Source organism: Somniosus microcephalus, chromosome 9 (assembly GCF_052327205.1).
Source record: "Somniosus microcephalus isolate GS21.2 chromosome 9, FLI_Smic_1.0, whole genome shotgun sequence".
Taxonomy (NCBI): Eukaryota; Metazoa; Chordata; class Chondrichthyes; order Squaliformes; family Somniosidae; genus Somniosus; species Somniosus microcephalus.
Genome location: NC_140995.1, coordinates 190,714,871 through 190,741,626, shown reverse-complemented (window position 1 = coordinate 190,741,626; position 26,756 = coordinate 190,714,871). Strand labels below are relative to the sequence as shown.

The window sequence follows — 26,756 nt, the reverse complement described above, 5'->3', positions numbered from 1 at the left end:
AGGTAGCATTGAGTCCCCGGAATCCCTTGCAGGACTTGCTCCATAGCTCTTTGCCAGATAGCCGGAGCTGATGCCACTCCGAAAACCAGTCGATTGTACTGGTACAGGCCTTTGTGTGTGTTTATCGTGAGATACTTTTTAGAGGCCTCCTCAACCTCCATCTGTAGATATGCCTGTGCTAAGTCAATTTTGGTGCAACGTTTCCCTCCGGATAGTGAGGCAAAAATATCTCCTATCCTCTGTACCGTGTGCAGAACCGGGTTTACAGTCACCTTGAAGTCCCCACAGATGCGAACTTTTCTCTTCTTCAGATTTATCATTATTCAACATTTTCTTCATGACCGGGACGATGGGTGTTGCCCACTCGCTCCAATCTACCTTGGATAACATGCCTGCTTTTTCCAAATTCTCCAGCTCTGCCTCGACGGCTGGATGAATTGCGTATGGCACCGGCCTTGCCTTAAAAAACTTGGGAATTGCCACATCTTCCACTTTTATTGAGGCGGTGGCGCCTTTCAGGGTTCCTAGTTCCTGTTGAAACACTTCTTTGGCGTTAGCCAAGATTTCTTTTAATCGTCCAGGTATGACGTGATCATCGTTTTTTTTCTTACTGGTCACCGTCAGTGCCTGAATGGAGTGCCAGTCTAAACGTATCTTTCTGATCCATTCACATCCCAACAACGATGGACCACCATCTTGCAGAACGTATAAATACAACTTCTGTATTTCCTTGCCGTTGTATACAACAGGCACCCTTATTTTCCCTCTGGGGTATACTTTCTGCCCCGTATATGTCGTCAAGACAATGGATGTGTCTTTCAAAGGTATATGCGGAAATAGCCGCTCGTAATCCCATCGACTCATGACGGTCAGAGCTGATCCTGTATCTAGCTCCATTTTGACTGGGGACCCCGCTATCGTGAGGGTAACCCAAATGGTCTGGTAATCTTCTTTGGCAATTACATTATGTAATTTGAGACAGCTTAGTCTCTTGTTTCCGGAGTCGCTATCGCTCTTCTGGTCTTCGGAGCTACTGTCCGTCATCATTTGTACCTTTCTGTACTTTTCCTTATTGACCTTTTTACTGTCAGCGGATTTCTTTCCAGATCTGCATACACGTGCAATGTGTCCCATCTTTCCGCATTGCCTGCATGCTTTGTCCTTGAACCAGCAGTCCTTCTGGTCATGGGTGGCTCTGCCGCAGCGATAACATCTCTCGAAACCCCGTGTCATTTCATGGGTGCCGAAGCCCTGTGGCTTTTGCTGTATCTCTGCAGCTCCTCTTGCTGCTGCTTCGTATGATACAGCCACACTGAAAGCCTTGTCCAGTGTCAAATCTTTCTCAGAAAGTAGTCTTTTCTGTGTTCCTTCACTTAGGAGACCGCAGACGAATTTGTCTCGTAGAGAATCTGCCAGTCCTGCCCCGAATTGGCAGTGCTTTGACAGCTTTCGTAATTCGGTGAGGTAATCAGCGTTACTTTCATTCTTGTGCTGATTCCTCCTGAAGAATTTGAATCGTTCCGCTATCAGCAGCGGTGTTGGGTTTAAGTGCTCCTGTAAGGTATCAACAATCTCCTTAAAATTCTTGTCCATCGGTCTGGCTGGAGTGATCAAGTTTTGTAACAGCCCGTATGTCATTGCGCCCATCAGATTTAGAAGTACCGATGCCCTTTTATCATCCGCTACTTCATTCGCCTTGCAATATACCTCCACTCTTTCCACATATGTGGTCCAATCTTCTATGTCACTATCGAAAGCAGTAATATTGCCAGTCTTCGGCATCTTGAAAATCTAAAATGGCGCTTCCCGCGCTTTTCCTCCGTCCCCGATGGATCAAAATGGCGCCTCCCGCGCTTTTCTTCCCCGCCGAGTTAAGATGGCGCTTTCCCGCCACTGCCGCTGCTGCCAACGCTGTTCTCCGCGGTTCCTGTTGCGACCTGCAGCTTTTCGCGGTATTTCTATTTTTTTAAATATATATCGCTTCAATAGTTTCTCCGTTACTTGGAGAACCGTTCCCGTCGTGGAGCGGACCCTCTGGGACTTTCCCCTCCCTCTGCTCGGTCCGAACGCTGACCTGCTTCACAGCACCGGCCGCGCCCTGAGTGCTCCACCCTCTCTCTTTGCTTCTGCTTCCCGACTCGCTGCCCGGCCCCGTTGCAGAGCCACCTGATCGAGCTCTAACCCACCGCAGCCCAGGAAGGATCAGTGCACTACCTACCACCAGCCCGTTTAGCTGGGGAAACCACAGACTGGAGACCAAGCCTGGCCCTCGTTTTCGAGTTTCATCGAGTTATTATTTTTTTCTTGCTTCTGGCTTCGACCTTCGTCTGAGGAATCGATCCCCTTGAGGTGCTGCCGAATTGCAGGTAAGTTCGTTTCTAACTCGTCGCCACTGTTAGATCCGTGTGTTAATGGAGACACGGAATGCAGGATTTGATTTAACAAGTGTTTGGTGAACTAACAACACAAGACGCTACACAGGCTTATATACCCGAGTGGTCACTACTGGTACTACAGTATACAGGGGCTTCAAAAACATAGTTCCTCTTAAAGGTACATACACTACAAGGGGGTTGGTGTATAAAAGCAGGGAAGTCTTGCTGCAGTTATACAGATGTAAGAAGTCACAACACCAGGTTATAGTCCAACAGCTTTATTTGAAATCACAAGCTTTCGGAGCGCTGCTCCTTCTTCAGGTGAAGTGGAGAAATGCATAAAGACACAGCTTATATAGTCAGAGAATCATGTCAGATGTTTACAGGTAACCTTTCCAACTGCCATTTATCACACCTCGGCAGAGAGATAATCACGGCGGACCCACGGCGAAGAATCACTGAAAAGACTACACGATAACATCAACAAGTTCCATCCCACCATCAAACTCACCATGGACTACTCCTCAGAATCAGTCTCATTCCTGGACACACGAATCTCCATCAAAGACGGACACCTCAGCACTTCACTCTACCGCAAGCCCACGGACAACCTCACGATGCTTCACTTCTCCAGCTTCCACCCTAACCACGTTAAAGAAGCCATCCCCTATGGACAAGCCCTGCGAATACACAGGATCTGCTCAGATGAGGAGGAACACGATGGACACCTACAGACACTGAAAGACGCCCTTGTAAGAACGGGATATGATGCTCGACTCGTCGATCGACAGTTCCGACGGGCCACAGCGAAAAATCGCATAGACCTCCTCAGAAGACAAACACGGGACACAACCAACAGAGTACCCTTCGTCGTCCAGTACTTCCCCGGAGCGGAGAAACTACGCCATGTTTTTCGCAGCCTTCAACATGTCATCGATGACGACGAACACCTCGCTAAGGCCATCCCCACGCCTCCACTACTCGCTTTCAAACAGCCGCCTAACCTCAAACAGACCATCGTTCGCAGCAAATTACCCAGCTTTCAGGAGAACAGCGACCACGACACCACACAACCCTGCCACAGCAACCTCTGCAAGACATGCCAGATCATCAACACAGATACCATCATCACACGTGAGGACACCACCCACCAGGTACATGGTACATACTCATGTGACTCGGCCAACGTTGTCTACCTCATACGTTGCAGGAAAGGATGCCCCGGAGCATGGTACATCGGCGAGACCATGCAGACACTGCGACAACGGATGAACGGACACCGCGCAACAATCACCAGGCAGGAGTGTTCCCTCCCAGTCGGGGAACACTTCAGCAGTCAAGGACATTCAGCCTCCGATCTTCGGGTAAGCATTCTCCAAGGTGGCCTTCGAGACACACGACAACGCAAAATCGTCGAGCAGAAACTGATAGCCAAGTTCCGCACCCATGAGGACGGCCTCAACCGAGATCTTGGGTTCATGTCACGCTACATGTAACCCCACCTGATGCAGGGTCATCCAGACTCGAGTCGACATTGGCTTGTTCTCTCTACACAGATGCGGCCGGACCTGCTGTGATTTCCAGCCAAAAAAAAATGTTTTTTGTCTTTTTTTGTTTTTCATACAGACCCCAGCATCTGCAATATTTGACCCCTTGTGACCCCACCTCATTGTTCTTTGATGTAATGTTTCCCTGACTGACCTGTTTGGACACCATTCACACCTTTGACTGCTGTGATTATCTCTCTGCCGAGGTGTGATAAATGGCAGTTGGAAAGGTTACCTGTAAACATCTGACGTGATTCTCTGACTATATAAGCTGTGTCTTTATGCATTTCTCCACTTCACCTGAAGAAGGAGCAGCGCTCCGAAAGCTTGTGATTTCAAATAAAGCTGTTGGACTATAACCTGGTGTTGTGTGACTTCTTACATTTGTCCACCCCAGTCCAACTCCGGCATCTCCACACCGCAGTTATACAGGGTACTGGTGAGGCCACACCTGGAATACTGCGTACAGTTTTGGTTTCCATATTTAAGAAAGGATATACTTGCTCTCGAGGCGGTTCAGAGGAGGTTCACTCGGTTGATTCTGGAGATGAGGTGCTTGACTTATGAGGAAAGGTTGAGTAGGTTGGGCCTCTACTCATTGGAATTCAGAAGAATGAGAGGCGATCTTATCGAAACATATAAGATTGTGAGGGGGCTTGATCGGGTGGATGCGGTGAGGATGTTTCCACTGATGGGTGAGACTAGAACTAGGGGGTATAATCTTAGAATAAGGGGCTGCCCCTTTCAAAACTGAGATGAGGAGAAACTTCTTCACTCAGAGGGTAGTAAATCTATGGAATTTACTACCTCAGAGAGTTGTGGAAGCTGCGACATTAAATAAATTTAAAACGTTGATAGACAGTTTCCTAGCTGATAAGGGAATTAGGGGTTACGGGGAGCGGGCAGGGAAGTGGACGTGTGTCTAGGTTCGGATCAGCCATGATCCTATTGGATGGCGGAGCAGGCCCGAGGGGCCGTATGGCCTACTCCTGCTCCTACTTCTTATGTTCTTATGTTCATCAAACACGATTTCCCTTTTATAAATCCGTGTTGATTCTGCCCAATCCTATTATTATTTTCTAAGTGCCCTGTTACCATGCCCTTAATAATAGATTCAAGCATTTTTCCTACTACTGATGTCAGGCTAACTGGTCTGTCGTTTCCTATTTTTTCTCTCCCTCCCTTGTTAAATAGTGGGGTTACATTTGCCACCTTCCAATCCACGTGAACCGTTCTAGAATCTATGGAATTTTGGAAAATGTCAACCAATGTATCCACTATCTCTATAGCCACCTCTTTCAAAACCTTAGGATGCAGGCCATCAGGTCCAGGAGATTTATCGGTTTTCAGTCCCATTAATTTATCCAGTACTATATTTTTACTAATACTCATTTCTTTCAGTTCCTTATTCTCGCTAGAGCCTTGTTTCTCCACTAATTCCGGGAAGTTTTTTGCGTCTTTTTCCGTGAAGACAGACACAAAGGGCTGGATTTTACCAGCCCTGAGGAGGCGGGGTTGGAGGCGGGACTGCTGGGAAAATCAAAAAGAATGGGAGCGGGTCCCACCTCCAACCAATCTTTCTGGGAGTCGGGTCCCCAATTTGCACAGGGACCCGACTCCAAGTGGCGGGAAGAGGATTATAGCCACTTAACAGGTAGTTAACAGGCAGTTAACAGGCTTTTTCCCATTTTGCGACTTCTGCTGCGGGCTTCCTGACGTCAGAGTGAGGAGTGCTGTGGGTCTGTTGTAATGTTTGTGTACAGATAACAGCTGCAGAAGTGATGTGAAGGTTGCAATGGGACACTGGTGAGTATCAGAGATAAGGAAATGTTGGGAAAGTCATTTTTAATGTGATTACATTTTTCTGTAGGTGACAAGCTTTGAAGTGTTTGTGTGACCTCACCTCATTGGGAGAAGTGACAGATCGCTTCTGTACCCTCACCTGCAGCTGCCATCTGTTTTATCCTAAGGACAGAGTCATTGGAGAGCCTGGTGCAAAGGCTCACCTTTGTGCAGTGATTGTCAGTGTTTGACCGTTCCTCAATGCTGTCAAATCATTTCAGCAGAGATGTTTACTTCTTTCCCAGTCCAACAATTTAGCAAGCCCAGTTATTACAGCATAACCTCAGAGTCACTATGAGCAAAGAGACCTGTGAGAGAGAGTGCGTGTGCACGTATGTATATAATTGTGTGGGTGTAAATGTTACAAAATTACACATACAAATTGGAATGTTACAAGACAATAAGACATTTTGAATTCTGCCACATCAAACTGTTCAGGCTTCAATCTCTTGGCTTATCACTGCCACTTGAAGCCGGGGTGATGCTTGGGTATTCTTGAATGATACTGCAGCTCGTGTTACAGTTTTTAATATACTTGGGGAGTTCACCATAGTGAGGGGGGTACAATTTTATTTTCTGCACTTTTTTTAGTAAATGGTGCTTCATGGACTGTAGACTTCCATGATTTGAATTAAGTGCTTTGGGATTGAAGGTTATAATCATGAGTATAGACCGATGATGAAATATTGCTATGAAAAGTGTTTATTTCTGTATTCGCCAGTTGTGATCATATCTTCATTTTGTTTTTTCACTTTTCAGGCTTTTTTTTGCCTTACCTGTCAATGTATGGTATGGTCAATACATAGCTGATTAAAAGTTCTGTAGAGAAACTGGATAAGCAGTTTCTGTGACCACAAGGAACATACAGTACAAAGCGTTTATTTTACTGAATAACAGTAGCACAGTATTTTGTAGCACAGCTATTATCATCTCTTTCTCTCATAGGAAAGCAATGAGCTTTGTATTTGAGATGAGTATATGTGCATAATTCATTCGATAAGTCTCATTGTTTCAAAGTTATATTTTTTATTTCAGTTGTTTGAGCTTCTTGGACCAGAAGGACTGGAGCTAATAGAGAAGCTTCTACAGCACAGGCGTACGATCGTAGAAAAAGCTCTGACCAACACTGCAGACCTCAAGCTCAGCTATCTTCAAGGTAAGCAAATTTCTTTTTGGAAGAAAAAGGATTTAGAGCTGAGCCTGAATTTTAAATCATTGCAGAATTGTTGAAAACTCATGCGTTCCAGTAGACGGTATTTGTGCAAACTGCATCAACTTGCATTTATATAGGGCCTTCATCGTTTAAAAAAAAAAAAAGTCCCAAAATGCTTCATAGAGGCAAAATCAAAATCTGAATGCTGAGGGTACTGAGTTTTGTGGCAGGGTCTGAAGACAATGGCTTCAGACTTCCCAGTGTTTAGCTAGAAGAAATTGTGGGTCATCCAAGACTGGATATCGGTCTAACAGTCTGATAACAGAGAAGCAGTAGCGGGGTCAGGAGAGATGGTGGAGAGGTAGAGCTTGGTGTCATTACCTTAGCTGTGGAAGCTGACCACGCCAAGGGGGAAGCATGTGGATGAGAAAAGGGAGAGGGTCAGGGATAGATCTGCGGAGGTTGGGGTTGGCATTAAAAGGGAAATTAGAGAAGCGTGCAATAAGGGCACAGCATTTATCATGGGTGACTTTAATCTACATATAGATTGGGCTAACCAAATTAGTAACAATACTGTGGAGGAGGAATTCCTGGAGTGTATACAGGATGGTTTTCTGGACCAATATGTCGAGGAACCAACTAGAGATCAGGCCATCTTAGACTGGGTATTATGTAATGAGAAAGGATTAATTAACAATCTTGTTGTACGAGGCCCCTTGGGTCGGAGCGATCATAATATGATAGAATTCTTCATTAAGATGGGAGAGTGAAGTAGATGACTCAGAGACTAGGGTCCTCAATTTAAATAAAGGAAACTACGATGGTATGACGCGCGAGTTGGGTCGGATTGATTGGGGAATGTCACTCAAAGGGTTGACGGTGGATAGGTAATGGCAAACATTCAAAGACCGCATGGATGAACTACAGAATTTGTTCATCCCAGTTTGGCATAAAAATAAAACAAAAAAGGTGACTCAACCGTGGCTAACAAGGGAAATTAGGGCTAGCATAAGATCCAAGGAGAGGACATATAAATTGGCCATAAAAAGCAGTAAACCTGAGGACTGGGAGCAGTTTAGGATTCAACAAAGGAGGACAAAGGGATTAATTAAGAAGGGGAAAATAGAACATGAGAGTAAGCTTTCAGGGAACATAAAAACTGACTGTAAAAGCTTTTATAGATATGTGAAGAGAAAAAGATTGGTGAAGTCAAGCGTAGGTCCCTTGCAGTCAGAATCAGGGGAATTTATAATGGGGAACAAAGAAATGGCAGACCAATGAAATACATATTTTGGTTCTGTCTTCACAAAGGCGGACACAAATAACCTCCCAGAGATGTCCGAGAACATAGGGTCTGATGAAAGGGAGGAACTGAAAGAATTCAGTATTTGTAGGGAAATAGTGTTAGGGAAATTGACGGGATTGAAGGCCGATAAATCCCCAGGGCCTGATAATCTACATCCTAGGGTACTTCAGGAAGTGGCCCTAGAAATAGTAGATGCATTGCTGATCATCTTCCAACATTCGATAGAATCTGGAACAGTACCCATGGATTGGAGGGTAGCTAATGTTACCCACTATTCAAAAAGGTGGTAGAGAGAAAGCGGGGAATTACAGACCGGTAAGCCTGACATCGGTAGTGGGGAAAATGCTAGAGTCCATTATAAAAGATGTAATAGCAGAGCACTTGGAAAACAGTGACAGGATCGGACAAAGTCAACATGGATTTACAAAAGGTAAATCGTGCTTGACTAATCTACTGGAATTTTTTGAGGATGTAACTGGTAAAATAGACAAGGAGAACCAGTGGATGTGGTGTATTTGGACTTTCAAAAGGCTTTTGATAAGGTCCCGCATAAGAGATTAGCGTGTAAAGTTAAGGCACATGGGATTGGGGGCAAGGTATTGACTTGGATAGAGAACTGGTTGGCAGACAGAAAGCAAAGAGTTGGAATAAACGGGTCTTTTTCGGAGTGGCAGGCAGTGACTAGTGGGGTACTGCAGGGATTGGTCCTTGGACTCCAGCTATTCACAATATATATTAATGATCTAGACGAGGGAACTAGATGTAATATCTCCAAGTTTGCAGACGACACAAAGCTGGGTGGGCGTGTGTGCTGTGAGGAGGATGCCGAGAAACTCCAGTATGTTTTGGACAGGTTGGGTGATTGGGCAGGAGCATGGCAGATGCAATATAACGTGGATAAATGCGAGGTTATCCACTTTGGTGTCAAAAACAGGAAGGCAGATTATTATCTGAATGGCAATAGATTGGGAGAAGGGGAAGGTGCAAGGAGACCTGGGTGTCCTTGTGCACCAGTCGCTGAAGTTATGCATGCAGGTGCAGCAGGCGGTTAAGAAGACAAATGGTATGTTGGCCTTCGTAGCGAGAGGGTTTGAGTACAGGAACAAGGATGTCTTGCTGCTGTTGTACAGGGCCTTGGTGAGACCACATCTTGAGTATTGTGTGCAGTTTTGGTCACCTTATCTGAGCAAGGATGTTCTTGCCATGGAGGGAGTGTAGCGAAGATTCAGCAGGCTGATACCTGGGATGGCAGGAATGACGTATGAGGAGAGATTGGGTCGATTGGGCTTATACTCGCTGGAGTTGAGAAGAATGAGAGGGGATCTCATTGAAACTTATAAAATTCTGACAGGACTAGACAGACTAGATGCAGGAAGGATGTTCCTGATGGTCGGGGAGTCCAGAACCAGGGGGTCACAGTCTAAGGATAAGGAGTAAGCCATTTAGGACAGAGATGAGGAGGAATTTCTTCACCCAGAGAGTGGTGAACCTGTGGAATTCTCTACCACAGAAGGCAGTAGAGGCCAATTCATTAAATATATTCAAGAAAGAGTTGGATATATTTCTTAAGGCTAAAGGGATCAAGGGATATGGGGAGAAAGCAGGGACCGGGTACTGAATTTGGATGATCAGCCATGATCTCATTGAATGGCGGAGCAGGCTCGAGGGGCCGAATGGCCTACTCCTGCTCCTGTCTTCTATGTCTCTATCTTTGGGAGACTTCAGAGGAAACAGTGTGTGTAGGCAGAAAGAGATACACCATTACTGGAGATACTCTGTCTATGATTGGATAGCTAAGAGTGGATCCAAACGAAAGGTATTGGAGGAGCATGGTGTGGATAATTGTGTCCAAGGCTGGAGAAAGGTTGAGGAGGGATAATAATTTGCAAACGTTGTCGTTGGAGAGAATGTTATTTGTGACTTTGGTTAGGGCCGTTTTCGTGCTGTAGCTGGGGCGGTAACCCAATTTGAAGAAATCCATACAGGTAATTGCGGGAAAGATGAGCACGGATTTGGGAGGCGACAACGTGTTCAAAGACTTTGGCGAGGAAAGTGTAGTTGAAGATATGGGGTGGTAGTTTGCGGGTGGATTTTTTGAAGAGGGGATGATGGCGGGTTTGAAGGTGAAAGGGACAGTATCTCAGGAAAGAGCCATTTACAATTGTCAGCCAGCATTGGGTTTAGGTACTGTCATGAATCTTACCAGTCATGTAAAAATGACTCATGAGATAACACTGGGTGGCCAGCTGGTGGCGCCGTCCAAGGAAAGTATAAATACTTGGGCGTTGGACCAGCTTGCTCAGGACGTTTTTGTAACCAGGAACTAGTGATGTAACTAGAGCTCATGGTTGTGAAACAGTTGATTAAAGCCTTGTTTTATACTCAGACCAAGTGCTCAGTAGTTTTCTTAGATCAGGTACTATCCAAGGGAGTAAGCTTTTCAAATTAACAAAATCTCATTGTGACTTTTTATTGATGAGAATTATTGCATGCAAGATATGGCCAATACACCTATAAAATGACATGGAACTTCTTGTTCTTTTGTTACTTTGTTTCTAAATGTTTTTTTTAATTTTGTACTATTCTTTCATAATTTTAAACTTTTCTGTTCTACCACCTCGTAATCTGCGTTTTTCTAATGACGAAAGACCCAATTTTCAAATCATTCTTCGTATTTGTATTTTCACATATCAGGCAGCATCCTAGTGAATCTGTGTTGCAGCCTCCCTAAAGCCTCTATATCCTTCCTATAGTGTGGAGCCCAATACTGCACATAATACTCTAACTGGGATCTAATTAAGGTTTTATACAGGCTCATCATTACCTCTTGGCTTTTATATTCTATACCTCGAGATAAAACCTAGAATTCTATTAGCTTTTTTTTTAAACGCCTTATTAACCTGAGGTGCTGCCTTTAATGTTCTGTGAGACTGAGTGTGAGTCATGAGCCAGTCTACTACTTCCTCCTCCACTGTTGAACCTAACACCCTGCCTGTTCAGATGTCACCTGTCACAGGAACTTACGGAATAGCTCTCATCTATCCCAGAATTTGTGCCATTGCCCAACAAAGTGGAATCCCTCCTGGCACCACTTGGTTAGCCATGGATTGATTTGTTAAATCTTCCTGTCCTTCCCTGTTCTAGCACATGGCTGGGGAAGTAACCCGGAGACTACCACCCATGAAGTCCTGCTCCTAAGCTTCTTTCCTAATCTCCTAAAATCATTTTGCAGGACTTCTTTACCTACATCATTGGCTTCCACATAGACCATAATAACTGGTTGCTCTCCCTCCCCTTGCACAATCTCTTCCAGTCTATTCCATATGCTCCTTGCCCTACCACGTGGGAGGCAGCAAAGCATCTGGAACTGTCAGTCTGGACTGCAAAAGATTGTCAGCCCCTCTAACTATTGAACCCCCTATCACTACTGCATTTCTAGCTGTGTTGCTAATCTCCCCCTCCCCCAAGAGTTGTGTTTGTTCATGCCACTGACATTTATTTGCCCCACCCAGAGGCTTTATCTTCCCCACAGGAAGCTACAGCTTAAAATCTGTTTGAAAGCATAAGTTGACCGGGCACTCTTATTCCAATTGTTCCTTTCTGCCTTTATCCATCCCTCGGATAGTCACATCCATTGCCTGCTCTCTATCTCTCATTGGTGTGACGACCCTGTCAAGCTCTCACCAGAAACTGCTCTCCCATCCATATGTGTCGAATTGTCTCCATCTGCTTCTCAAGTTCTGAGATTTTTGAGCTCTAGCAATGTGAGTTGGAGACGATTCCCATAGATGTGTTTGCCGGAGTCAACACCTGGTGCTTGAAACACTCAAATCTTGCAGGAATGACACATCACTGTCCCTATGCCGCCATTATTAGGGTTATTTAGTTTGTTCTTCTACTTTCACCTCTGTAACCTCGCCCGTCTCCACCCTTGCCTCAGCTCATCCTCTGCTGAAACCCTCATCCATGCCTTTGTTACTCTAGACTTGACTATTCCAACGCAATCTTGGCTGGCCTCCCACATTCCACCCTACATAAACTTGAGGTCATCCAAAACTCGGCTGCCCGTGACCTAACTCGCACCAAGTCCCATTCGCCCATCTCCCTTGTGTTTGCTGACCTACATTGACTCCCGGTTAAGCAGCGCCTCAATTTCAAAAGTCTCATCCTTGTTTTCAAATCCCTCCATGGCCTCGCCCCTCCCTATCTCTGTAATCTCCTTCAGCCCCACAACCCCTCGAGATATCTGCGCCCCTCTAATTCTGCCCTCTTGAGCATCCCTGATTATAATCGCTCAACCTTTGGTGGCCATGCCTTCAGTTGCCTAGGCCCTAAGCTCTGGAATTCCCTGCCTAGATTTCTCCCCCTCGCTACCTCTTTCCTCCTTTAAGATGCTCCTTAAAACCTACGCCTTTGACCAAGCTTTTGGTCACCTGCCCTAATTTATCCTTATGTGGCTTGGTGTCAAATTTTTTGTCTTAAAATACCCCTGCGAAATGCTTAGGAATGTTTTACTATGTTAAAGGCGCTATATAAATACAAGTTGTTTAAAGATTACATTACAGAATCACAGAAACCCCACAGTGCAGATAGAGGCCATTTCGGCCCATCGAGCCTGCACCGACACATATCCCACCCGATCCCCGTAACCCCTACACCAACACATATCCCACCCTATCCCTGTAACTCCACGTATTTAACCCCCCTAACACTAAGGGTCAATTTATCATAGCCAATCAACCTAACCTGCACATCTTTGGACTGTGGGAGGAAACCGGAGCACCTGGAGAAAACCCACGCAAACACGGGGAGAATGTGCAAACTCCACACAGACAATCGCCCGAGGCCGGATTCGAACCCGGGTCCCTGGCGCTGTGAGGCAACAGTGCTAACCACTATGCCACCATGCTGCCATTACTTGTATATAATATCAGCTAGTCTACTTGGCACCAATTTCCCTTGTTCTCACTCTATTCCCAGCTCACTCGTGCTCTTGCAAGTACCAGTATATATCTTTTTGACACAAACCAGTTTCAACTGATTAGTCAGCCCCCAACTACACTATCTAATAAACACCTGGCTGGTGATCTATGTTTGGTTGACTGACAATTAACTGTCAAGTGACTTGCAATTCTTCAAGTTAAAAGCTAAGCTTAGATTTTAATTCAGTAAAAAGCACAATTTCTGTGCTATTTACCCACAGCTTACTTCTACTCACCATTGAATTCCCACTCTCGGCAAATTCCCTTTTTAGAAGTCCTTACTCTCACTCCATGACCAGCTCACTCTGATGTGCTCTGGGCTCAAGGGACTCATCTATCACTTAGACTGATCTTGAGGTAGGCAGAGCCAGTTTGTCTGTGCACTCCCAATACATAACTTTTTCTTAAAATAGTACTTTCCGAGGGACATATGTATATATTTGTTCTTGGTATTTGGGCATTGCTGGTAAGGCCACATTTATTGCCCATCTCAAGTTCACCTGAGGTGGTGGTGGTGGCCATCATCATGAACCGCTACAATCCTTGTGATGGTACTTTATATTAAGCCCCCTATTAATGGTTTAAGGTCATTTAATAATGTCTTTGTGTTTTGATGAACACATTATTTTGGGAAAGACTGGAGGATTTGTTTAAAAAAGATGTATGAAGAAACATTATGCTGATTTATTGAATGTCAGTGGACTGAGAAATATTAATTTTAATCATCCTGTCATGAAGGTGCCTGATATGTACAGATAATATAGTCCATTGCAGATATTTAAATCAAGCTGTTCAAATCCATTCCTTATGAGCACCGTTGCCATTGTTCAGTGACTGTTATATTTTTTAAGTGTAGCACTCTTTAGTTTTCTCCCAACCCTGGTCTCCAATACACCCACCAACTGCTTTTTGCCTCAAGAGCCTGTCCCACTTGAGCTGTTGATTAGGTCGGTCTTTAGAGTGAGCTGGAGATGACTTTTTTTTTGTCTGTTGTTATGGGGAGATGTGAGCCTTGGGTTGAATATCATCAGTTTAATGTACTATAATTGAATGTTTAAAAGTATTAGTGTTGGATTCAATTACAGAAATGCTTTTTTGGCTTGTCCCCTTTTGAGAAGACATGATTCTGACCATACCTAATTAAGATCTATTGTGGATTGATTTTAAAATTGCTACCATTTACTGTATAAAGATTGAATTCATTATCAAAGCATAAAGTAGAGAGATTTACCTCCCTCAGTGATAAAACACTTTCATCAGAATTTGACACTTGTATGCAAACTACAATGGGGGAAATTTTAACCCCCCTGTCCTCCACGAAGGGCAGGAGCGGGTCGGGGGAGGGGGGGCTAAATTGTCAATTTTGCGAAACCCAACTCCAACCTGTCACGTTCGCACCGGTTTCCATTTTAACCACAACTGATATCGGGGCGTCAGAGTAATCCGCTCTGGAGAGGCGGGTCCGTTATTATAATAGTTAAAGGAGGTGCATTTTCAGACTTTGGCAGTGATTTGAAATTAACACCTCCTGCACAGATTTCCCCGGTTTTGGGGAAACTTGGGAGTAAAACGCAGGTGAGATTGAGCGGCACTTCATGGGGCTTGTTAAAGGTCAGGTTTCTCTACATGAATAAAGGCTCAGTGCTCACGGCAGCTTTCTCAGTTCCCTCTGGGAAATGGTTTGGTGAGCGTACTTGTTGTGAGAGACTTCTTTGTACAGTTTGGAGGTGTTGACACACAGAACATCAGGATGGGTGGTGTCATGGCTGCTTTTGATTGGACTTCAGACGAGGAAGGCACTCAACATCCTCAACAGCAAGGTCGTGTTGTGGAGGGAGCTGGAGGCAGACAACAGAGAGGGGAGCAACAAAGGGTTTGAGTTCGCAGGAGGCATTACCCACCTAATGGTGTACAGGCAGAGGCACAGCTTCCTTGACCTCTTGGAAGTGCAGTGCTTCCAAAGTCTGAGATTGACAAGTCAGGTGGTCGCAGACATCTGCAGCGTCCTAGAAGAGAAGACCTACTGCCTGGTGGCCATGCATACCAGTGGCTACGAAAGTCACCATCGCCCTCATTTAAAAAAATCTCTGGTCCCTTCCAGGGCGCTACCGGAGACATAGCGAGGGTCTCGCCGACGGCTGCACAGAAATGCGTATGGCAGGTGACTGATGGATTGTTTGTCAGGGCTCGGAGGTATATAAACTTCCCCTGTGATGACAATAGCCAGAACAAGCGGGCACTTGGATACACTTCTCTGGCTGGCTTCCCACAGGTACAGGGTGCCATTGATTGCACACATGGCAATCCAAGCACCACCAGATCAACTAGGAGCATTCGTCAACTGCAAGGTATTGAATTCCATCAATGTTCAGCTGGTGTGCAACCATAAGAAAAGGTTCATGCAGGTCTGTGCCAGATTCCCATGGAGGTGCTTTCATACTGTGGCAATCCAACATCTCTACCTGTTCATACCTGGGGTCACCCTTAAGGGGTGGCTGCTAGGCGACAAACCTGGCTGATCACACCTCTGATGAACCCGACCAATGAACCCCAAGAGTGCTATAACACGAGCTGTATGATAACCAGATGTGTCATCGAGCAAGCCATCAGCAGGCTCAAGATGCACTTCAGGTGCCTGGAGGTGCCCTTCAGTACTTGTTAGTGAGGATCTCCAGGATAATCGTGGTGTGCTGGGTTCTGCACAGTGTAGCGCAGCAGTGAGGACTAGAGGTGGATGAGGAACAATCCGCTCAGTACTCTTCATCTGATGAGGATTCCAATGGCGAGGATGAAGATGGGGAACCCAGCACCAGATCAGACATGCACATTGCTCCTCTGGATGACAGGGATACCCTAATAGCTCAAAGGTTCAGTTAATCACTTAGACTGGACCAACGTAACTATCACATCTCCTGCACCCTCCCTCCCACCCACTCCCACTGACACAAAGCATCCATCCATTGCACATGCACCAATTGGTCTCGGTCAATTCATGTCTTCACATTTATCACCAAGACCCTGAAAACCCTAGTTGGCACTCGGCAGGCAAGAATGGTGAGCATGGTAAAGTGGTGCAAATTAATCAATTTTATGTGAATAAATAAATTAAACTTAACACTATTTTCCATAAGCACCCATGTGCATACCCTTGGTGAACAACTAAGCTTTACTTTTCCTTTCCCTACCATTGGCCCACAGCCTCTGGGTGTTGGAGCCCATGAGGGTTCCTCCAGACACTGCTCCACATAAACCTGTGCAGGGGCAGACTCGGCCATCGGGAAAGGAGGCAGCGTATCAGATACTGGTTGAGGGAATGTGGGGTGAGGTGGGGTATCGGCAATGGGTGAGATGTGGGAATTTTGAGTGGAGTTCCCATTTCCATGCCCCCATGGCCCAGTCGGCCAGCAGCACATCACTCCTATCTCTCTGCAGGAGAGCAGCTTGGAGCATATCAGTGACTCCTTGTAAGGCCACGGTGAAGGTAGCTGTCATCCTGTTTTAAGATGGCAGAAATATTGGCATCCATAGCACCTGCAGGGACTGATTAGAGTGCCGCGATTGAAATTCCACACAGGAGGCCACTCTATCCATGGAAGATATCCTCGCAATGGCCTGCGACATCAATTCACAAATGCTTGAGCTGGAGTACTCCATCCTCTGTGCTATTGTGGACAGGGTGCGCGGCCCGATTGCTAGTACTTCATACATTTATTGCTGACCCTCTATCATTCTCCTTTTCATTGATGGCTCCCCCCCCCCCCCCAAGGGTTCAGCATCTCTGTCCTACTGAGCAGAGCTTGGAGAGGACAGCGACCTCCGACGCAGACTCTTCACAGCTGTCCCTACCACCACTCTCTGCTCGTGCTCACTAGTGAACTGTGCTTCCCCAGGTGAGAACTCACCTAACTCTCTAACAGGACCCACCAAAGTGCTCGTATCTGCGTGGGTGCCTGGTAAGCATGTGTCCTGTGACGGTGTATCCTCAGATGGAATCTGCTCCACTGAGGAAACGTTGTTCGGAAGGGCCATAGGATGCAGTTCTTTGCATGATGGATCTGAAGGAGAGAAGAGAAGGATATGATTTAGTCACAAAAATGTTGAAATTCAGCATGATTAAGATGTTGTGCTGGAACACCTCCGGTCCCCTCCCTCTCCCTTATACTTTGGGCTCTCTTGCAAGGGGGAACAACGGATCTATGAGTGTCTGTAAGGCATGTGTGCATCCGATGGATGCATTTGATGAGGGTGACTATCAGGCTGATGTATCACGAGTGCCACTGGCATGCATTTGAGGACGTCTGCTGAGAATCGGGGGAACTGACTGAGGTGGAATCGCATTGCATAAGGATTGGGGTGAGTGGGCCCTAAACAGACAATACAACATAGCTGATTACCTGACCATGGTAAAGGATAACAAACTGAGAAGAACCTTGACAAGGTACAGACTTAGCGAACATAGCCTAGCGATCGAAAAAGGCAGACACAGGCAGACCAGGCTGCCAAGAGAGGACAGGATATGCTCTCACTGCAGTCAGGGAGTGGTGGAGACAGAGATGCACTTCCTCACAGCTTGTGGAAAATATCAGGGCATCAGGGAGAATTTCTACCAAAAATTCTCACAAATATGCCCTGATTTCAGAAATCTGAATGACAACCAAAAACTCCCATTCCTACTGGGAGAGGAGAGAAACTGTATAACACTGGCGGCACACTATGTTACAGCTTGCCATGAACAGAGGGACAACCAGTAAACTAAGAAAAGAATATATATAAACAATGCGAATGTATATTTATACACTCAGGGATATACCTGTTTATACACTGTATGAATAGAACTGCGTTTATGTGCTAAACCATAAATGTATTTTGATGCTTTGGCAACATAAGATGTAACTTGTCATGCCAATAAAGCGATTTGAATTGTGAATTGTGAATTGAGTGGTGATAGTGGATAGAGAAAAGCGTGAGGTGAGAGAGTGCATAGAAAGGGAACAATTGGTGCTGCTGAAACTTAAGTGGCTGTGAGGAGTGATGTGATGGAGTACGCTTGACAAGACAGAGTCGGGGTGGGGGGGGGTGGTGGGTGGGGTTGTGCACTACAGGATGTAGGTGAATCTACAACAGTGCTTACCTTTCCTGACCTGGTTAGGTCATTAAACCGCTTCCTGCCCTAGATCCAGGTACGGGGCACTATACTCCTGTTGCTGACCTCCTCAGCCTCTTCTAACCACGCCTTCTTGGTCACAGCAATAGGTTTCTTCTTGCCATTGCTTGGGAAGAGTGCCACTTTCCTGGTCCTTGCTGCACCCAGCAGTAGGGCCTCACTGAAGCAGTGTGCAGCCGTTGACCGTCCTGACTCCATCTGTGAATTGTTCACTCTCTTAAAATGTTCCCAACTCCTCCAAATTCCATCTTTGCATTAAATAGTCGAGGTGAAATTGGGTTATGTGAGCACGCATCACACCAGCTCACGAACATTGGACAGGCAAAACCTGGAAGTAAAATGATAATGAGGTATCCCTGTTGAAATCAGACATTCCCATGACCTTCCCCACTCGCACCTCCCACCCCGCTCAGATCCCGCCTGTGTGTTATTATCGGGCCCAATATCTTCAAATTTTTTGTTAATTTTAAAATTCTCATCCTTGTTTTCAAATCCCTCTATTGCCTCGCCCCTCTCCATGTCTCTAACTTCCTCCAGCCTTACAACCTCTGACATCTCTGTGCGCCTCCAATTCTGGCCTCTTGCGTACCCCCCCGATTTTAATCACTCCACCATTGGTGGACGTGCCATCAGCTGCCTAGGCCCTAAGTTCTGGAATTCCCTCCCTAAACCCCTCTTCCTTTAAGACGCTCCTTAAAACCTACCTCTTTGACCAAGTCATTGGTCATCTGTCCTGATATCATCTTACGTGGCTCGGTGTCAAATTTTGTTTGATAACGTTCCTGTGAAGCATCTTGGGGGGTTTTACTACATTTAAAGGCACTATATAAATACTTATTGTTGATGCCATAACTGTAATAGATAATGCATTGCTAGCTATAAAAGATTGGAGAGAATGGTTTGGTTCAGTTGATTGCACAGTCCACTTAGCAAAAAATTATTCTGAATTTCAAAATTATATTAGTGTATGTCTCAAATGTAGCCCTTAACTTTGTGCACTGTTAATTGCCATAGCGGGGACAATTTAAAATTGCTGTTCCTTTGAATTGAAATGACACTGAACCACTGCCGAGATCTGAGATTGGATGCTATAAGCAAATTATACATAATGGACCACACTACACAAAAGGCAGAATACTGCTCTTGACATGGTGCTCCTTTTTGTGTTTAACATACACATTTCAGAGAAATGATTGAAAATCTGAATACAACTGTGACTTCATATTTGATTCCTTTTGTTGCCAACTGGTAGATAAATCATGTACTGCATGGAATACAATTATTGCATAACCTTCCTCAGTTTATTGAGGATGATGGATGTGAAAGTAGGTTAATCTCCACATTCTAATTCCTTTAATTGGATTAGAATTTCACTATATTCTATAACTCATAAATGCTCTCCATTGACAGTTCCGACGAGTGTATGCTTAAACTGTTCATTTGAAGCTTGCTGTGGTGTTGAATTAATTGGGGGTGATAATGGGGCCCATTACACCCCCCAAAAAGGATACAAATAGAGCCCAATGAACTACAGACAGAAATCGGGTTCTGCCTGGTGAATTTCTTGGTTGGGTCTGGGGCAGGCAGTGTAAGCTGCTATCTGAAGCCGGCAGGAGCTTCATTAGTGTACTCAAGAATAGATGGGAAGTCCTGCACACGACTTTCTAGCATCCGGGACGCCAAGTCTGACCTATGTCCAAGAAGTTTGGCATTCATGGTTGTGGGGAGTGGAGACAGGTGGGAGACTATTTCTAAGATACAGAATGCTGACTGACGTAGGGGTTTTTAGACCATTTCTGCACCATTTTTGTTAATGCCATTTTCTTTCCTGCTGGTGCTTAAGCATTCATTAGTCTTTGTGCCAGTTGTCCCTACTTATTATATTTTTATCCTCTATACTATAATTGGGAAAACTCACTGGAGCCAATCAGATTCCTCCAAGCTAACCTATTTAGAAGAAGAGTCAGACTTAACAAGGGATGTAAGGCAGGTTAGGCTGCTCAAGAAGTGCCCTGTGACCACTCGCTGGCACTTGTACCTGCAAATGGGTAAAATGATCTCGCTTTGACAGACTTGGTGCTGGTTGAGGCTCCTCTTCGCTAAGGAAGTTGCATGTCACTATGGTATGTGAATGCTGGACTAACATTTATGCTGGCTATTTCTTTAGAAGCAGACCGATTACAGCATGTCATACATTAGGTGGTATTGCATGACAGAAGGCAGGCTATTCAAGAATTAGTGTTGCCTAATTGGCTACCAGCCATTTCCCCAGGCCCAGGCACACCTACCCTTGATGACTGTGGGTACCAATGTTCTTGAGGCCTGGGTCAGTAGAGCAGCACATCTGTTGCAGAGATGCCTGCAATGCTGACCTATGGAGAGGCTACCATAGAATGGCATAGAGGAAAACTTTTCTCGCAAGTACCCCATCCTGCACTAAGCAGCTATTAAGCAAGGGATTGGATGCTGGGCTGCTCCACTGTCTGCAGACTCATGCCTTCACCATTTGTTCCCTGTCCCATAATATTGTCTATGACTTGTCTGTCTTTATAGCCTGAGCAAAGGTTGCTAATTGGTTGTATTGCCTGTTGAAGCTCTCAAAGCTGTCAAAGTTTCTGTGTGTTTGTTGTGACACTCCCTTTAATTGGTCCCATCCCTTCAAGTTTAGCTTACGTAGAAAATACAACATGGAAACAGGCCATTCAGCCCAACCAGTTCATGTTGCCGTTTACACCACATGTGAGCAGATTGTTCTAATATCATTTACCTGTTGTGTCCCCATCCCTTTATCCCCTTTTCCTTCATCCACCTATCTAATCTAATTTTGTGTTATTTTCTGCCTCAATCACTAACCCTGTACATGAATTCCACAGCCTCACAACTCTTCTATATTTCATAATAATCAGCATTGTTCTAATGAAAGAAAAGCTCCAATTTTGCACAACCTTCTTTGTATTTCTATTTCCTCATGCCGGGCAGCATCCTAGTGAACCTGCATTGTACCCTCTCTAAAGCCTCAATATCCTTCCTATAGTGTGGAGCGTGCAGTATTCCTCTCTCATCACCTGTCTGAGTCTGTACCTGATGATGCAAACAATCATGCAAATGAGCTTACACCAGAAAATTCAGCAGGACTTGGACTAAGTTCTTAACCATTTAGAACTGACTTGCATCTGCAAATGAAAATTGGCTTCATTGGATGCATAGCCTTAGTCGAGCTCTGTATAAATCCATCTTTTGCAATCAAAATAATTTCTCATTGTCAATAACCCTTTCTGAAAAACCATTTCATTAAAGTAAATTGTTTCTTTGTCATTTATACATCCACATAATTGTTGCCGATTTAATACAGAGAAATTGCTGACTCTGGAATTCCCTCCCTAAGGTTCTCCATCGTTCTACTTCACTCTCCTCCTTTAAGATGCTCCTTAAAACCTGCCTCTTTGACCAAGTCTTTAGTCACCTGTCCTAATCTCCTTATGTGGTTCGGTGTTACATTCTGTTTGATAATGTTCCTGTGAAGTGCCTTGGAACGTTTTGCTACTTTAAAGATGCTATATAATTGCAAGTTTTTGTTTGTGAGTTGAATAAAGCTGATTTTAATTTTACAGATGCTTCAAAAAAAGGTTTAGGGGGAAATGCACAGCCCATTTATGGCTGTCAAGTCACTGTCCATTCTGAACAAGAAAAGCAATTGTTGAAACAGTATCGTAGAGAAGAAAAACGGCTAGCCAAGCGAGAGAAAAAAGACGAAGGGGACTTTTCAGGAGATGCACTTCAATGCTTTGATCCAAAGGACTTGCGTTTACAAAGGTAAGACAACAGATTCAAAATGATTTACAGGAAACTTTGGTTTATCCGGAGGTTGTATGGCCGGAAACCTCGATCTAACGGCAGAAATCAGCAGCCGTTTTGTTAGGTTTTTTTTCTTTTCTTTTTCTTCTAGCATTTTTTTAAACAGTCAGTCTCTGGAAAGCCTCTCTGAAGCTGTTGCTAAGCTACAGAGACGCTTCCAAGGTACAGGCCGACTGTTTACAAGCTGTTGCTAAGCAACAGTGTTTGTTGTCAGATACGGAGATGAAAACCTCCGTATCCTTCAACATTAGCGCTGGTCTGTCACCAGCATCACGCCGGTCCCGTCTGTGCCGGATATCGCAAAGTTTCCTGTATTTGCAACTATTGCACTCTTGCTCAACTTATTTGATTATTGTTAAAAATGTAAATAAAAACAATAAACTTTTCTTTCATTGCCATGAAACTTCAGTTGACAAATGGAATTTTAAAAATGAATTTGCTTTTGCATTCAACATTTCAACTACGCCTGAAGATGCAAAAGGGTCTGGGAACAGATTGGAGAACCTGATGGGCAGGAATGCTGTGTTAGAGGAGGAAGGATGCGTTGCCTGGTGGCCTGAAAAGTGTCGAAGGCAGTTTGGGCCCCATTCTGCTGGGCTTCCTTCCCCAGTACTGCCAGATCCCAACAACCACCCCAGGACTGTCAGACCAAGATACTCTCCTCCTGCCATCAGGCTCTTCCACCCCTGCACAGGACATTTTATCGGTGCTCTCAATCCTCTAGATCACATTCCTCCCCCTGATCCAAGGACCTGCCTCTCTCTTGTTTCTGAGACCCCTTCAAAATGCTGGCAGACGCCATTGCAGTACTGCGCGATCCAAGGTTTTCTTCCTGCGGTTCCCAGCTCCCAGAGCTGCCCCATATGATAAATCGGCGACTCTGGTGACACCTGATATAACAGTTCCAACTGACGATGAACAATGCCACAGATTTATTTTAAAAATATGATGGCTCTTCTCCCCACTGTCATTTTCATGCAATATTTGTCTCACCTAAAGAGTAAATTAAATCACAAAAGTTACCTCTACTTAGATGGTAAGCTTGAAGATTACTTTGATGTTGCACTTTTTAAATTTAATGGTGTGCATTGGCAAGTTGGGGACCAAAGATGGTCACATTAATTATTTCAAGGGGTCGGCAGCTTATTAGTCAAGTGCCATCATTCTATCAATGATGTCTATTTGTTCATCGAGTTTCTTCCTGATCTTAGGTCATTTATTTTGAGGTTTTTTCCCCAGAGTTCCACTTCCTCTTTTCAATGCATCTCTTTCTCTTTCTCTCTCTCTCTATTTCTTTCTCTCTCCTTTCTTTCTCTGTTTCTGTCTCTCTCTATCATAATTATTTATATGGCTCAATTCTCCAGAGAGTTGGGATTTAAAAAAGAAATCTACAAAAACTGGCAATCAGTATTTCCCATTCTATTGCAGATGAGTTGAAGAGGATTTTTTTTGTCAGATATCACTACACTGGAGAAGCCCCGTAAAAACAAAATAAAATTGGAAAGACAAATTTCAAGAATTAGACAGCAAGTTTATACAATGATACGTTCTTCATTATGAGCTGTACAAGACGCTCAGCTCAGTCATTGTAAAATCGCCTTTCATGAATATATTTCCTTGTAATGTATCAGAAAAACATAATTCGTTTTCAATTCATTGAAGCAAATTGATGTCAATTATATAATTGAGTGGAGGGAGGGTAGAATCTGAGTGGGGTGGGGGTAGAATTTCAGTGGGGGCTCTTCCGATCTCCTGTCGTAACTTTGGAAGCCCTGGAGAAATGGCGCAAACCTGCTTACACTGTTTCGCCAGGGTTTCCGCCAGTCTTTTGCCGAATCTATGGCGGGAGATTGGTGAAGCCCCACAGAAGTTCTATCCTGAGGTGTAATGTACAGACTGCCATTTTAAAAATGTTATTTATCTCTCTGCATTGGTTTATTTTTGTTGCTGTTGTGTGGAAGTATTTACAGTAATACAATACAAATGCCGTACTTTTTTTTTTTTTTAGTGAGGTCAGTGTGAAAAATTTGGAAACCTATATTTTATTTCTTGGTGCACCTTTAAATGAGAAAATAATTGGTTTTGCGACTGGCACTGGGGAGTGCATGTCTAATTATTAGCTAAAGAGAAGAATATAAATCATAACCAGTTAATCTAAACTGAATGCTTTGTCAATTATGGGCAGAAATATTACTGAGCATTGACATGCTACGGTTCACTCCAGAATATTATAAAGAAAAAAATGTGATTGCCTTTGATAAAATTGAATGCATCATTGCCATGAGAGTTTCTGACATTACCGTGAAGGTACAGACATCATGGACAGTCATTACAAATTTTTGAAGATGGAAAGAAGATTAAAGGGAGAGTGTTTTTTAGAAAGTCTATGAAGATGTGTTACTGAATTGTAGCTTGTAGTCTTCATTTGCATTTGTGAGTTTAAAATAGATGGCAACAGTTTATTGGATTGTTCTGACAATAATCAAAATGTACTTCATTATTATTAGAATTGCACATGTCAATTTAAATATAGAAAAATCTTGACACATCAGTGATAAATGGGATTACGGTTCAGTGCACACGTCTGATCACCTGCTCTGCAAACAGTTCTCTGTCATAGAGCTGAACTGTTTCATTCTTGATATCCACAGCAGAGTTTAAGTCTGAATGGATTATTTTATAACATTGTAAGATTCCCCAATCATTAAAATGCCTGTTGTAAAATGAGATACACTTTATTTTTTTGGTAGGATTTTCCAAATAGGGAATAAACAGGATATATGGAGGCAGTCTGGTTAAGTTTGAAGAAATATATGTGTGTGTGATTTTAAAGTTACTTTTTTTTGTTTATTTTATAGAGAACATGCTCTTCAGAATGCACGAATAGCACCAATTCTTACAAGGCAGTATGATTATGAACGAATCCAGTACCCAAATGTTTACGATTCATATAGTGAAGCAATGCAATCATCAGCCTTTATTGCTGGTGCAAAGGTATGTTTTTGGCGTTTTCCCTGTTCAAGCTGCATTTAATAAATTACTTTGGTTCTCGGGGTCCAAGTATTTCTATACTGGTTAATATGTTGTTGTGAATATAGTTAGCATCTAATGCACGTTTCATTGTGCAAATGGCTTACTTCAAGGCTTCTTTTGTCCTCTGCCCCAACCACTTTGTTTCTCCAAACAAAAAGAAACTTATTCTTCTGAATATCAAGATTGACCTTTTTTTTAAAAAAAAAAAAAAAAAATTGTTTTCACAAAGTTACAAATGGGCGCTATAGCCACCCCTCAGTTTAAATATACAGCGAGAGATGATCTGCACTGTAATTTAATTTTAAATGTTACCCCTCTACATGTTTGCTAATTTTTCAATTTGCAATGTTTTTCTTTTGCTGTCAACAAAGGCGTAACTTGGAGCCTTCCTCAGAATCCAGGATACTCAGTGTTATTGCTTTTCTTTCTCCTTTGGGGTTAAATACACCCCCGAGTGGTGAAATGAATGTCTCCCCCATCTCTTTTGCCTACAAGCAAAATGAGCTCAAGCAGCCTCAATGTTCTCCTGATGGAGACCGACCTGGTCATAATTTGGTGCAAATTAATACTAAATTGGCAGCTTTATGCTAAGAAGCTGCAAGGATGGCTGCTGTGGGAAGTGGGAGTGATTTCATGCTGCACTGTGGCGTACTTGCAGTATGGAATTGACATATTGATGAGGCAGTTATACGTTGCATTTGATCTTTTATCTGTGATAACCCGTGCACACACAAATGGTCATTGTAACTATGGCCTTGTTAAGTGTTGATTTTGAATGAGTAAGTAGCCAATGAAAATGAAGTAGATCTGATGACCGAGTGGTACAGTTCTCTGCTGAATCTAATTATTCTTAGTATCGGTTCTTTTTATGAATCCTTTTTAACCTCTATATGCTAAACTATACATTTTAATGTTGTACAGCTGTTTCTTCCAGAAGGTATTGAGCGAGAGAATAACAAAGTCTATGAACAAGTAGTCGTTCCTGCAACACCGCCTATGCCAATTGGTATTCAGGAGAAACCAATTGATGTCAAAAACTTGGATGAGGTGAGATTAAATTGATACTCCGTAGATAAATTGATCAAAATATTATTGTTCACCAGCTGCAAACTGCATGGGTTCAGCGTAATTACTGTAAATTATTTTTGATGTCTTTGCCATCAGTCACAACATAGACCACTGCAGCACTTTTTCCTTTAATGAGCATTTTGCTGTATTTTCGTACAGTATCTACTCTGACAGTGGTTCTGTTCTCAGCTATTTTAGCCTGTTGCAATAGTAAGAAAATAACTTTAGCTTCTTCCATGGCGGTAACCATCATTACTCCAGCTGATAAGTTGATTAGTCCTATACGGCGAGAGGCTCCCACAACCTCTATAATGAGTGGGGCCACCCATACCCAACAGACAACCTACTGGTATCAGCCCAGGATTCAGAACTGTAGCTCTGGTCTCTGCTCAACATGTCTGTCCTATTTCTCATCTACATGCTGCCTCTCG

At 43.9% G+C, this 26,756-nt stretch overlaps 1 protein-coding gene across 2 annotated transcripts in view; it reads left to right on the top strand.

Annotated features, from left to right (window-relative positions):
* The window catches only part of ascc3 (activating signal cointegrator 1 complex subunit 3), a 654,593-nt gene that overhangs the window by 57,487 nt on the left and 570,350 nt on the right, over positions 1 to 26,756 (top strand). For both annotated transcript variants that reach the window (XM_085997711.1, XM_085997710.1), the window contains exons 5-8: positions 6,800 to 6,920; positions 21,981 to 22,182; positions 25,083 to 25,218; positions 26,179 to 26,304. In XM_085997711.1, the coding sequence (XP_085853837.1) occupies positions 6,800 to 6,920; positions 21,981 to 22,182; positions 25,083 to 25,218; positions 26,179 to 26,304 (585 nt within the window). The remainder of the gene's footprint in view (positions 1 to 6,799; positions 6,921 to 21,980; positions 22,183 to 25,082; positions 25,219 to 26,178; positions 26,305 to 26,756) is intronic.